At 39.7% G+C, this 13795-nt stretch overlaps 2 protein-coding genes across 3 annotated transcripts in view; both read left to right on the top strand.

Annotated features, from left to right (window-relative positions):
- The window catches only part of LOC144637399 (scavenger receptor cysteine-rich domain-containing protein DMBT1-like), a 53105-nt gene extending 45001 nt beyond the window's left edge, over positions 1–8104 (top strand). Inside the window, exons 9-14 of the mRNA XM_078496464.1 lie at positions 3011–3098; positions 4909–4958; positions 5175–5223; positions 5673–5852; positions 6309–6482; positions 7553–8104. Of these exons, the coding sequence (XP_078352590.1) occupies positions 3011–3098; positions 4909–4958; positions 5175–5223; positions 5673–5852; positions 6309–6482; positions 7553–7562 (551 nt within the window). The 3' untranslated portion in view covers positions 7563–8104. The remainder of the gene's footprint in view (positions 1–3010; positions 3099–4908; positions 4959–5174; positions 5224–5672; positions 5853–6308; positions 6483–7552) is intronic.
- The window catches only part of LOC144637401 (uncharacterized), a 37701-nt gene that overhangs the window by 12947 nt on the left and 10959 nt on the right, over positions 1–13795 (top strand). For both annotated transcript variants that reach the window (XM_078496468.1, XM_078496469.1), the window contains exons 2-4: positions 10265–10507; positions 11143–11526; positions 12025–12375. In XM_078496468.1, the coding sequence (XP_078352594.1) occupies positions 10265–10507; positions 11143–11526; positions 12025–12375 (978 nt within the window). The remainder of the gene's footprint in view (positions 1–10264; positions 10508–11142; positions 11527–12024; positions 12376–13795) is intronic.

A 13795-nucleotide genomic window follows, 5' to 3' on the forward strand; every position in this document is an offset into this window, starting at 1 on the left:
TTTGTTGTTGTTGTTTTTTATCTGAACAGAAAAGTGTAAAAAAACAACGAACAAAAAAGAGCAACAACTGTAACAGCTATTCTATGTAAGGTTCATAGAAGCAACCACTTTAACTTGGAAAAACATCCAATACTCTCTGCAGGTCAATACTGTATTTATCAATTCGTACAGTGCCCGACAGGCTTCACATCAGGATATGTGTACTGGGATGACGACGACTATTTAAACGCAAACGATGCTAGTGGAACACTTCCTAATGGCGAATATGGCGGAGACACAAAGATTTACTTTTGCTGTAAAACAGACGGAGACAAAACTGATCCTATCATACTTCCCTCTAACTCTCCATTTTTCCTGCTGGCTTACAAGTCAGCAAAGTGCCAGAAAGTAAAGTGGACCGTAGATAATGTGGAGTGGATAAAGTATGATACAGAACACTGGGACAACAAAGATGAAGCCGTTGATTGGTATCCTCACGAGGCCGGGATAAAGCACCCTACCATTTACTACTGTTACTACCGCGGTGAGAAACATATTTTTGTGCTAGCTTGGCATCTAGGCACGTATGCTTGTCAAAATAAAGCATTTTGGCAGGTACGGCAACGCCGGATAGGAGTAGAGACAGCAGCCGTAATGACTTCTCGAGCGTTTACTTTTTGTATGCTGTCCTGTTGAAGTTAGCCTTCTTGCGTCAGAAAAGGCTTATCGGTGTAGAGTATATGAAAGAATTTATATATAGGAACTGCGAATGAGATTTAAAGTAAAGAAAAGTTCCTCGCAGCGTATTTACAATTAAAGAAATTGCAAGGAAAGAAGCCAGAAAAAAATCTTTCGGGATATGAAACCGTGACCGGAACATCGCACCGGAATCGTGTAGGTCACGGGTTCAAATCCCGTTAAAGCCAGAATTGTTTCTGGCTTCATTCTTGGCAATTTGTTTAATTGAAAATTTACTGCGAGGATCATTTCTTTAATTCGAAAGGCTAAGCAGCGCTCATCCGACGGAAATACATATTAGCAAATTAGGAGTCTGCGCGTACGTTTTCAAGAGGTATTGGTGTATCATAGTAAGATTTTAGTTGTATGTTTTTGATACTATGCAAGGTTTGCATCCACTTCACTCCTTGGATGAACTTGTTGAAATACCCAAAATATTCAACTTTATAATAATTATAGATAGGAGTCTGAGCGCGCTCTGATTGGCTAAAAACCTATGTTTTATCAGGGTATAAAACATAGAAAAATCATGTTTTATTGTATTTCAGTTCGTCAGCTTTCCTCGAGTGCTTCGCGCCTCGTTGGCTATAACCACTCGTATCCAACAAGGGCGAATGGAACAATTGTTTTATTAAACTGCTTTTTAAGTAAATCCACTGGACATTTCATTTTGATGTAAACGAAGTTAATTGAAGTTCAAACAGACAAAATCGAGATTGAAAGGTAACAAACTTACCTGAAATGCTGAGCCATATTTTACGTCGAACACTGAATGAAATTGTGTCAGTTTTTTGGTCTTCCCGTAAACTATTTGCTGCTTTTCATCTTCGTTCGATTCAGTCGCTCTTGTTGTACATTTACAAGTATTTTTTAATTTAACTTTTCACTCGCAGCGTCTAAAATCTAGATCGTAAAGCAAAGAAAGAAGCCTAAGCCATGTTTTACACTGTCATAAAACACGACGAGCATTTGAGAACACTCGAGAAATGTAGAAAACATTCGCCTGCGGCTCATGTTTTCTACATTTCCCTCGTGTTCTCAAACGCCCGTCGTGTTTCATGGCAGTATAAAACATGGCTTAGGCTTCTTTATTTGTTAAATACCCTCTATAATTTGCCAGTTCATCTCAATTTTTTTTTTAGGATGTAATGAAACTCTAACCGCAGTTAATGGCACCTTCCAGTCTCCAAACTATCCAGACGAATACCCGAATGGACAGTACTGCTCCTGGAGGATCGTGGCTAATACAACGCCACACATTCACTTAATGTTCACAAACTTTGTTTTGCAAAACGAGAATAACACGGACGCGTTATACATTTACGATGGAGAGAATTCGACAGGGGTGGTGTTGGGAGTGTTTTACGGGGGCCACCCTCCCCCGCAGGAAGGAATTTACTCCTCGTCAAGCCGGATGTTTGTAATATTCAAATCAGACAAGACTGTCTCTTATACAGGCTTTAGTGCTTCTTACTATGCTGTTAACAAATCAGGTAAGTTTTGTCAAAGTTTGTAGTTTTGTTCGTGCTTTAATATATTTCATTTCATGTTTTATATATATTCAACTGGCGGGAAAAGTAAGCATTTCGAGATTCCCAGTGACCCTGAGGTATCACGTGACCTAATTTCGATGGTTTTAAGTTGTTTTAGTCAATTAAGAAATAAAATACAGGAGTTGTTGGTCATGTCCTAAAAAAGCAACGACTTACCATACATATACTTGCATAACGAATTTCTGTCCAAACTAGGACCAAGTGGCACTACCACACAAACCCCGTATATTACTCCTAAAACAGCACATACGCCGGTAAGGACAACATCCACTAGAGAGCAGACATCAACAATCGATGGACCGACGAAGGAAGGTGGAAAAAAAGATGAAAGAAAGAAACCTCAGGGAAAAGGTAATACGCCAAAATGGAGCGTTTTAAGTGAGACTGTTACAGTGTGTAATGGCACCTTTTATGCGCTGAGTTTATCCAATTTGACAACTAATGAAAATATCAACGATTATTTAAGATAATTTCGTTGAAAAATCAACCAACATCACCACGTCCCGTGGTTTCTAGGGCCTTCTACTCTCCTTCGCAGCAATTGTTTGGGTCCCCACGTTAGTCTGGAGAAGCGTTGCGTGACGAGCCAAATGACGGCTAAGAAGGAGACTACGTGGCTTCTGATGCAGCCAGTATACTGCTGTTAACTCTTTACCAGTGGACACTTGTACTACTTTCGTTTCGCCTAATCTCCAGCTATTGCGTTTACTGATTGATTTGTATAAATTTACTGTGCACAGGTTTTAATGTGGTAGCTGTGGTTGTTCCGGTGGTGCTAGTCGTGTTCTTAGTAGCCGTGCTTATAGCTGCGTTCTTTTACCTCAAAAGGTAAGATTACGTAAAGAAACGGATCTGTTATTTATCAGTTACCTAAATACACCGAAGGAGACTAGCTGCTTTTGGCTGCTGTCAACTATTCATTCACAATTAAGGTTTCCGCGCGCGTGGGGACATGACGCAGGGACGTGACTCGTCTCCAGTCGTCTCTCAGTCTCGCCTATTAATATTAACGTGAGAGGCGCGGGAAGCCCGAGGGGTGATGATTCCCTCCGTTTTCAGTTTGACCCAGTTTCCCTGGACACAGGAGAGACAGAAAAGACGACTGGGGACGATTCAGGGGACCTGTCGCAGCAACATGTAGCAGCGAAAAAATCATGTGTTGTTCACAATGCGGGGACATGTAGCAGGGACGTGTAGCGGGGACATGTAGCAGCAGCAAAAACGAAATGTGTACACACACAAGTAACTGTAGCGGGGACATGCCCCAGGAACATATCGCAGCGACACATCCCCTCGTGTGTGCTGAATAATTTTTGGCAAAAGTCAAAATCTGAATAATTTTTAGACAAAAGTCTAACCGCGCACGCCTGGTACCAGAAAACAAAATGGCGGACTTCCGCAGGAGGCAAGTTGTTTTGTTTTTGAATGATGCTGTTGGACGAAGAGGAGAGTAAAACGATCAACACAACTCAGTGGCAATGTAAGTGGCTCCAGAGGAAGGAAGTAATGGGCGCATACCATTCAATTTTCATGGAGCTGGCTGCGGAGGACACGCCGAAATTCTTTGCTTTTTTTTTCCGCCATTTTGAAAAACGGGGCGATGGAAGCTGGGTTCTAAAACGACGGCTTTTCATTGGCTAGAATTCGGGGGATGCGGGAATCCGATCCCGTGAACGATGAAAACCGATACACACTACAAATTCGACCGATTTGTGGGACTATTGGTCCCTGCGACTAGTCCCAGAAATCAAACCAGCTTAATTCGTGGGACTAGTCCGACTAGAATTTCGATGCAAAAGACAAGTACACACTAGGGGACTGGTCCTCGACGCAAGGCCCTGCGACTAGTCCCCTAGTGTGTGCCGACCTTAACGAGTTGAATTCCGTGCAACATGTCGCAGGGACAAAACAGCTTTAAAGTTCGTGCGTGCCAAAAATAATCAGCACACACGAGGGGACGTGTCACTGCGACACGTCCCTGGAACATGTCCCTGGCTACATTTTCTTGCGTGTGTACACATTGTGATTTTGTTGCTGCTACATGTCCCCACTTAACGTTCCCTCAGTGTGAACAACACGTGACTTTGTCGCTGCTAGATTTCGCTGCGACGTGTCCCTGCGACATGTCCCCACGTGTGCGGAGACCTTAACATTTGAACTTTAATGCAATATGGTCGCGAGAATTAGGAAAGCATTTACGTCTGATGTCTCGGGCGCTAGCCTAATGAAGTGTATTAAGAACACTTTCTGTACAGTAATTCTGGATTCTACATTTTTTTAGGTCACCCGTTTTGCAGTCCTTGCTTGTGTTAGTTTGAACCACCGTTTTGGAAAACAGGGTGAAGCCTATTTAAGGGTATTTTACTCAATTTCCAGCAAGCAAGCATCCACCTTACTTTTCGTGAATGTACTTCTTCTCGTATACTTTTCAGATAAATGGAGATACTGTATTCAGCATTCCGAAATATGTTTTCAGTGTCTGACTTAAAGGGAATTTACTTAACAAATTAATTTAGGCAATTTGAAGTATCGCTTGAAACTTCTTGCAGTAGCTCGAAATTGTTTCTTTCGTTTAATCATTATTATTATTATTATTATTATTATTATTATATCATCATATTGCTGTTATTATTCGTAGGAAGAGGACGGAAAAAGATGCGAAACCAAATAAAGTGATTTTTTCGGCGAGGTAATTATAAACTGAGTTGCATTTAGAGAGGTTGGGAGAATGAACTTTAACAATTTAGACAAAGCATCAAAACTATACTTTAATCATAATTGAAAGGAAATAAAACCTAAAATAAACATGGCATTTAGTTTTTGTAGTATTTGTATTTAGCTGAGCTATTATTTTCCTCGTTACAAGATCTGTGTCTAAAATATCTATGTCATTGTTGATTTTCTGGTCAAGCGACGAATCACACATTTCAGTTGAAAATCCGTATTACGGCCGGTAAGAATAACGTGAAATCAATCTATCACAGTTTTATTCCCCCGCTTATAAGCCAACCAGTTTAGGGGCCGATCCGTCTGCTAACACACAAAACTTTCCAGTTATATTAGCCCGGAATAGGCCCTCCCCATTTTAACTTTTTCCTAAAGACCTCACTGAACATTGAAGACCTCATTGACTGACTAAAGACGGACGGACGGATGAATAACCACTATATGCCTCATCAGAGTCGTTTCTTGTCAGTTTATTTCCCAACGGATTTTATTTGACGCTTACAAGCCCTCCGGATATAATCTACCTCGCTCATAAGCCCATCAAAAACCTCCTTAACGAAGTTAAATCTCAGGGCTTATAACCAGCATTTTACGGTATGGTGCAACCCCCAAAATAGTCAGAAGATATACGATACTACACCTGGCTAATATTATACCCCGTTGTTTACTACACAGTGACTTAGTAATCGCAAACACAAACGAGGCGTGTTTTTCACAAGGGAACGATATGTACACTGAGGTTGAAGACACAGAGAAAACGAATAAGAAGGAACGTTATATGGAACAACAGAATGAAAACCCATTGTACGAGGGTGCCGACACGGATGCTGTTGTGTTAAACCCCGTTTATAACAGGTCTGTTTTATACATTTAAACTTTTGTTTCAAATATTTAAGGGGGTTTTCTTAAATATACCTAACCTAAAATGCTATTACTAAGAAAAGGAAAACTTCTAATAATAGTAACAACTAAATCAAGCCAAAAATAAGCCGAAAGGACGATTTGCAAAAGAGTCAGAGACCCCATATTAAAACAAATCACCTTGCAATTATAAACATAAAAAGTAGAATATTATAAAAAGAATCCACAAGCTGCTAAATAACTCAAGAACATACTACACAATTTGAAAAGCCGACAGACAATTTTTGATTCAAAAACGTTCCCACGCGAACCTCGAAAGGCAGAATGTTACAGCTCAATTATCCCATGAAAAAAAACTTAACCGTACTGATGATGTACTTTGACATACTTGGGTGGTCTGAAAAAAACATACACTCTCTAATTATAATTTTACCTCTTTCTTTCACTCAGTGGCTTGGTTATCGCAAACACAAATGAGCCGAGATTTTCAGAAGACGAGATGTACACTGATGTTAAAGAACTAGAAAACAAGAATGAGAAGCCTTACACGGAGCAAAAGAATGAGAACCCACTGTATGAAGCTGCTGACGTAGATGTTGCTGTGTTAAACCCCATTTACGACAGGTGTGTTTTCTTTAGAGACAAGAGCCGTTGTTGCCGCTGTTATTGTTTATTTTAATGAGCCTAACCAATTGCAAAAGAATGTGCATATTCTCTTGGCCTAACCTACAATCCTACAACTGAGCTGTCACTAATATTCTATTTAGTTCACTGTTTTACCTGAGTGCGCTACGGTTGGATTGGCTAGCCGCTGCCGCGATTACTATGGGTTAGATGGAATTACTTTAGTGTTACCATAGTCAATGAAGAGACCGACTCAAGTTGAAAAAATAAAAGTACTTTTTACACGCAACGGATTTATACTTTGAATTGCGCGATACGGGTTAAAACTAAGGGCCTGTTTATATGGAGGAGAGTTGTCCCTGGTAGGAGGGTTACCCTCCAAACCGAGCCACCCCGGGCGAGAGAGCTTTTCATACGTTTCTTTATAAAAAGCTGCGAACCGTTTACATGAGAAATTGCAAAGCTGGCTCGGGAGGCAGGGTGACCCTGGGTAGAGGGTCACTCGCTTTGAAGGTAGGGTGACCCTGGAGAGCGAGCCAACTTTTTTCCATATAAACAGTTTGGTTATTTTTGCCTCGCCTACCAGGGACAAGTTGACACATACGGAGAATGTGCAAATGCTGCAATCGGCCAAAACAACATCGAAGTCGGCGGTAAATTTGTCCAAAATGGTCTTCTCCGGTGTTTCAGCGTTCCTGATTTTAGAAAAGGCCGCCATAATAGCTATTTCAAAATAACTTTCGCCAGTCTTATGAACCGACAGGGCCAAGTTTTGGCTCGGTCAACAGGGACAACTTTCTCATATAAACGCTCGGTAAAAGATAGCGCGGGGGAGAGGATAACTCTTCTACCAGGGACAACTCTACTCCATATAAACAGGCCTTAAATAGCTTTTGTGCCGAAGGTAACGTGATCATTTCTTATATCAACCGACTTTATCACATATATATGTCTCATTTTATTTTGCTGTATATTGTATGTAATTTTACCTAGATTAAGACACACGGTATTCACGAGCAAATAAATATTTTTACGACATTAAATATCTACTTGTCTTTTTTTCTTTGCAGTTCAACATGAAGGTACAACGCCGAAGGGTGAAGTCAATTTAAGATATATAATAAAAATAATAATTATGTTTTACACTCAGGACAAAGTTGAAGTTAAAATATTCTGCAGAATATGTCATTTTGATGTTAAGTATAAAGAGACATACTTCCTTTGAAAAGCCATAAGTAGTTACGACACTGGGAGATTATAGGATAGTATATATATCTCTCTCAACCAGGTCGTGAACAAGTACATTTTTTTAACCGAAACACGCTTTAATTGCTGCGGTTGTAATCTTCAGTTGTTCTTTTCCCAGAAATATTGTTTGTATTATTGAAAGGAACGTTCACTGCCGTGCGCTAGGACATGGTTTCAGCTCCACGAATGCATTCAGAAGTGCACTAGCTAACGTCCTGATTTGTATTTGTGTTTGTTTGTTTGTTTGTTTTGTTTTTCCTTTTAAACCTAGGATTGATATTGTCACATTACTGCATAATTTTTGATAAATTCAAATTGCAATAATGTATTTTTACTTTTAAAATAACCTTTGCTCCTGTACACAATGAAAAAATTTAAAATGATGATATGACTCCACTCAACCTAAAATATTCCAAACACGTTGCGCCACCCCCCCCCCCCCCCCAAAAAAAAAAAAAAAAAAACCCTTCTCCCGACCGTTATGCACGTGTTCTCTGAGCTACACCCCCGATGGGGTATCTTTTTAATTTAGGTTACATTATTCACGTTTGCCATCGAAATCCTTCTTATTCTTCCTTAATGTTACCCATTTTTGCTCCTTCCTTGTTTTTTTTTTTATTGACTCTTTATTGTTTCTATACTGTTATTTTGAAGACAAGTTTTTTTCGGTCTGAAGGCATCTTTGTAGATCGCAAAAAATACTTAATACTTTACCCGCACCGTAAAGTGACGACCTCTCGATGATAGCGTCTTCGAAATCACTGTTGTTATAGCAAATCCCGAAACACTCCGAGAGTAGCGGCCTCGCGCAACATGACTTGCACGATCAGTCTTGCAAATCAGAATGTTTATCAACCATAATGATAAATACATACCCGGCGGACATTTCTTTTTTATTTAACTGGGGTCAGTAGGCTAGCTTTAGCCTTATGGGGCATTTTTGGAGTCTAGAAATTTGGCTTTAGTTACATCACCCCGTCACTAATACACTCCAGTTCTCAACCATACATAAATACATATACTTTATTTTAGTGTCAAAATCTTTTAGCGTGCCTTAAGAGGCCCACTAATCGGGGACACTACCTTCATAAAATTAGTTATCGCAATTATCTTTTGAATCAATAAAGACCATTATTATTATTATACAATATTCATATTTATCACCTATGGCTGAACTACCAACCCCGTCCAGGAATTCGAATACCTGAAGGTAACGTTCCCAATTATTAATCCTCAATACTAAGAATTCTATTGTTAACCAGTGACATGTACAAGATATACCACGACGTTTAGGGTTTGATAAGTGTCATTAGTCACCGGCTCCTGTGCAGTCACCTGACGACCTAATGGGAGTAACGTGTTTTCGAAGTTACGTGACAGTCATGGGTTAAATTGTAACCAGTCACGTCTCGTCTCGAGTTCTCATTAGGAGAAATTCTCTGAAGTCATAACGCAATGTAAGGATTTTAGGATCGTTTCTATTGGGATCTTGCGCCGATTTTTGTGCTTTGGACATGCTGTGGTGGCAAGCTGTAAGTCTGCTAACCTTGGTCTGTAGCCCGGTCTGTGGCTTAGAATCTGGTAAGTTTTGACGAAGCTTGAACTTATGTAATATTTGGTATGCATGGAGATGCTGTGTCCAAGTCAAAGTGGCATTTTCAATAATCGTGTAGCTCATACATTAAGCTTGATGAGGATGAAAGATTGGTCAATTTATAAAAACGAATGTACAGGGGAAGGACTGATGACCACTGATACTTAGGAAAATTAAAAGAGATAAATTAAGTCAGATATAAAGCCAGGAACGCTTGATATCTGAGGCCCATAATAAGAGGGATTTATCAAGGTGACTTACAATGCAATTTAAGTTTTAGAGCGATATAAATAGGTTATACACTGTTTATATCCCAAGTGATATATGAGGCGACTGTTTAGAAGTGCAGTATATATTGTAAAACACCCTGATTGGTGTTAATATTATAAGTTTCCAGTGGATTTACTTTATTGATATTGACCGTAGTTAAATAAGGAACTTTAGTACATTTTTAATAAATAAAGTATTCAGCTACCCTGGGAGCCAGAGGCTTTTCATGCGCGGTTTCCGGTTTCCGTCATGTCTTTGCTGTTTGTGACCCGCGCGAAAAGTATTTCGCCACGTGCGAGAAAAATCCTCTGGCACTGAGAGTAGTATTCAGCGTGTTTGAACTCGTAGTGTTTACTATCTAATCCTGTGTGACACAAGTGCTCCTAACCCCGAACGGAGGGTCAACTGATGCCCGAATTGATTCTGAAGTAATCCCGACCCCGAAATGTTCCCCAAGTAATTTTTGAATGGCGCCATTCACAATAGTATGACAATTTTATTTGCAATCCAAGTGGAGGCAAAATCCTAACAAGGGTAACAAAAATAGAAATTTCTTCTCCAAATGCTGTCGTTTACCGAATGTTTCTTTCAATTTGAAAGTAATTTTGTACATCAGAAAAATGACTCAAAATATCGTCACATAGTCCTGAGGTTAAATGTTTGTTGATAGACTCAGTTCGCTGGCCAGCCGGAACATACGGGATACCTAAGCCTGCATCCGGGTGTCCTTTGGCTGATGGCTTTCAGTGGCAGGAGGGATGGAGATCTCAGGACACAGATGGAACATATTCAAACAACGCAAAATCCGCTGAATTTCATCTTGATGGAAAAGTAGATAGCGAAAAAGTGAACAGATCGTTTTGTATTAAAACATCTTTGGTTAATGATAAAAACAGACCCGACTGGCCACCTGGTAAGTTTACAATTTCCCTATTAGTCCTATTACGGTAGGTAGGGGAATCTTGAACTATTGTCAGTGTTTATCTCAAGTGTTATAACATTTATTCGTAGATGTTATCCGGCAGGTCCATAAAAGTAGTCACCTTGTATTTTGCCTCATTATCGTCAATCTCGTCCCCAGAGGCCGCGATCCTTCTGGTCTGCGCTACATTACGCGTAATTGTAGGCATCGTGCGCTTAAAAAGCTGACTCTAATACAGTCGAAGCTCTCGTAAGTGACTAGGGAAAAGTGGCCGGAACGAGGTCGTTTACTGAATAAAAGAATGAGCTCTCCTAAGCGACCACACGCTGAAACAAGAGAGGCAGCTGGTTGCTTTCTTGAGCTTTTAACATAAAGCTTTCTACGTCACTCTCAGGGTTATACAATTTTTTCAGCCGTAAATCATCTTGTTTTTTGTTCAAGATGTTTTGATCTTGAATTAAACGTGTATCAACAAAAAATAATTCGTACATTAGGGCAAAATGTCTACTCGTTCCATGCCCTTTTTTCAATATTTCGGCTTTAATTTTCTATCTCGATCAGAGACTGAAGCGGTTATGATAATGAAACAAAGGTTTTAAACAACGGCTCTCCTATAATCTCTGCAGGTCAATACTGTATGTATAAAGAGGATCAAGGGTGCCCGACAGGTTTTACGGAAGGAAGTGTCTACTGGGATGACGATGACTCAAATAATGCAAACAGTAAAGGTGGACTTCTTCCTGGTGGAAAATATAGCGGGAACACATGGATATATTTCTGCTGCAAAACAGAGGGAGACAAAGTTGTTCCCATCCTCCTCCCCACTAAATCTCCATTTTACCTGCTGGCTTACAAGTCAAAGAAATGCCAGATGGCCAAATGGGCGGTGGCTACTGTGGAATGGATATATTATGATACAGAGCACTTTAACAACAAAGACAAGGTCAATGGTGCGTACCCTTACAAGGCTGGGAAAAAGCACCCCACCATTTACTACTGTTACTACCGAGGTGAGAAAACGAACCTGTTACTAGCGTTGAATCTAGCTAGCCATGTGTGCATTTATTTTCTTTCAATTCGGTAAATTTGTTGCTTAAAAGAAGTAATGTTAATTAAGATATTATTTAGGATAGGTTTTTATGTAGGTTATAATTGCTTTATATTTGTAATCTGCTGTCTTGTCAAATATAGCATTTTTGTGTCGCTATTAGCTCATCCACAAGATTTACTTCCAGTCCACCACATAGATGAACGCCTTTTTCAAATTCCCCCCAAAATATAAGCTGTATGAAGGTAAAGTAAGAAACTTTATTAAAAGAAAAACTCGGCCGGATTGATGGTGCTGATAAAAAGGTTAGGCTCCAAGCAGTACATGCTAATATGCCGAGCTAACATAATGAAAAATCAAGAAAAAACCAATATGACCAATATGTATATTATATTACTTATGGAAAGTGTAGCAATGATTCTTTAGATCAGCGTTAATCATCTTAATTACTTTTTTTTAGGATGCAGCGTAACCCTTACCGCAAGCAACGGCACTTTCCAGTCACTAAAAATCTCGGATGCACAGTACTGCTCTTGGAGGATCATGGTTAATACAACCCAATATATCCACTTGACGATCAATTACTTTAGTCAACAAGACGAGGATGGGATTGATGAGCTATACGTGTATGATGGAGAGAATGCAACAGGGGAGGTGTTGGGGGTGTTTAATGGAAGTCACCCTCCCCCTAAAGAAGGAATTTACTCCTCGTCAAATTGCGTTTTTGTAATATTTAAATCAGATAAGAATGGCGCTAACACTGGTTTCAACGCTTCATACTATGGTGTTAAAACTCCCGGGAATACTACAGGTATGTTGTTGTCTTTTTTCCATCCCTCTTTGACTCCGATTATCTTTATCAGTCTTCTTCTTAGTGCTAGTGTACTCCATACTACTGATTCTCTCCCTTTAATAGGCACGTGTCCTTTTAAATCTACTCACCCAAACCTCTAGCCTGTTCCAGCAGGCGTTCGGTTTGTTGGGAGCGGCGCAAGGAACGGTGAGCGAAAAAATGGCGAAAGAACAGGCTACCAAACCTCTGGATAACTCTCCATTTTCTTCCGTAGCACTGCCTATAGTACGGACTACCGTAATGATTCGATTTAGCGCCCGGGGCGCTTATTTACTTTTTGCACCTCAAGGGAGCGCGCTTAATCGAGGCAGGGCGCTTATTCGGGACAGGGCGCTAATTTAATTTTTCGAGAAATAACCAGATGTTCAAAACAAAGCTTTAATAAATATTAAGATAACTAACAATAACAGAAACTGTAACAGCAGCAAATTGTTGCAAGTTCAGCTACTTTTAAAAGAATTGTTCATTTTAGCAGTAATTATATACATGTACGGTATGGTAAATGTTCATGCGTTTATTTACTTAAGTAGATAACTTCATTAGAGAGTTAATTTCCTTGTAATTTCGGTTCTGGAAATGGAGACAGCTCTGTTCCCTTTCCACCATAAGCTGTAAAACCCAGTCAAAAAGTGAAGATTTAAAAATATAGTTTGAAATCGCGCTTGTGGTGACCCAATCGGAAATTAATTAAACGACACTAATTAGGCTGTTAATTAACCCGAAATAAATTATCACTAATCTTCGTTACACAGTAATTCTATTGTTGTCCAAAAATAAGTACAAGGTATATTACGTCGTTTTATATTCCTCTGAGAAGTAGCCGGTCCTCTGCAGACACCTAACTGGAACATAACATGTATTTTCGAAATTGCGTGACAGTAATATGATGATAGTTTAGTGATATATTGTTATTATTATATTACTACCTGTCACGTCTCATCTCGAGCTCGCGCTACTATGAGAAATTCCTTGAAGGGTCATAACACAATGTAAGGATTGACTTCTACTTAGCTTCGTTTCCACTGAGATCTTGCACCGATTTTTGTGCTGTGAAGATGCTGTGGTGGCGAGCTGTATGTTTGCTAACCTTAGTCTGTAGCTTAGAATCGTCAGGTAAGTTTTTAACGGAGCTTGAAGTTGATAAGATCGTTTGATAAGTATGAAGGAGATGTCGCGATGTGTTGTATTTAGATAAATATTGTGTTCAAGGTGGAGTGGCATGAAGCTAATACATTAAGCTAGAAGGAATGGAAAAATCGGTCAATTTGAAAAAGAGAATGTACAGGGGAAGGATTGATCTCATGAATGACAATTTTATAATCCGGCGTTCGTTGTTAGTCACATATCATACCACTAACCAGGGGCGCTTTCGGGCTGC

Source organism: Oculina patagonica, chromosome 14 (assembly GCF_052425735.1).
Source record: "Oculina patagonica isolate OP01 chromosome 14, crgOcupat, whole genome shotgun sequence".
Lineage (NCBI taxonomy): Eukaryota > Metazoa > Cnidaria > Anthozoa > Scleractinia > Oculinidae > Oculina > Oculina patagonica.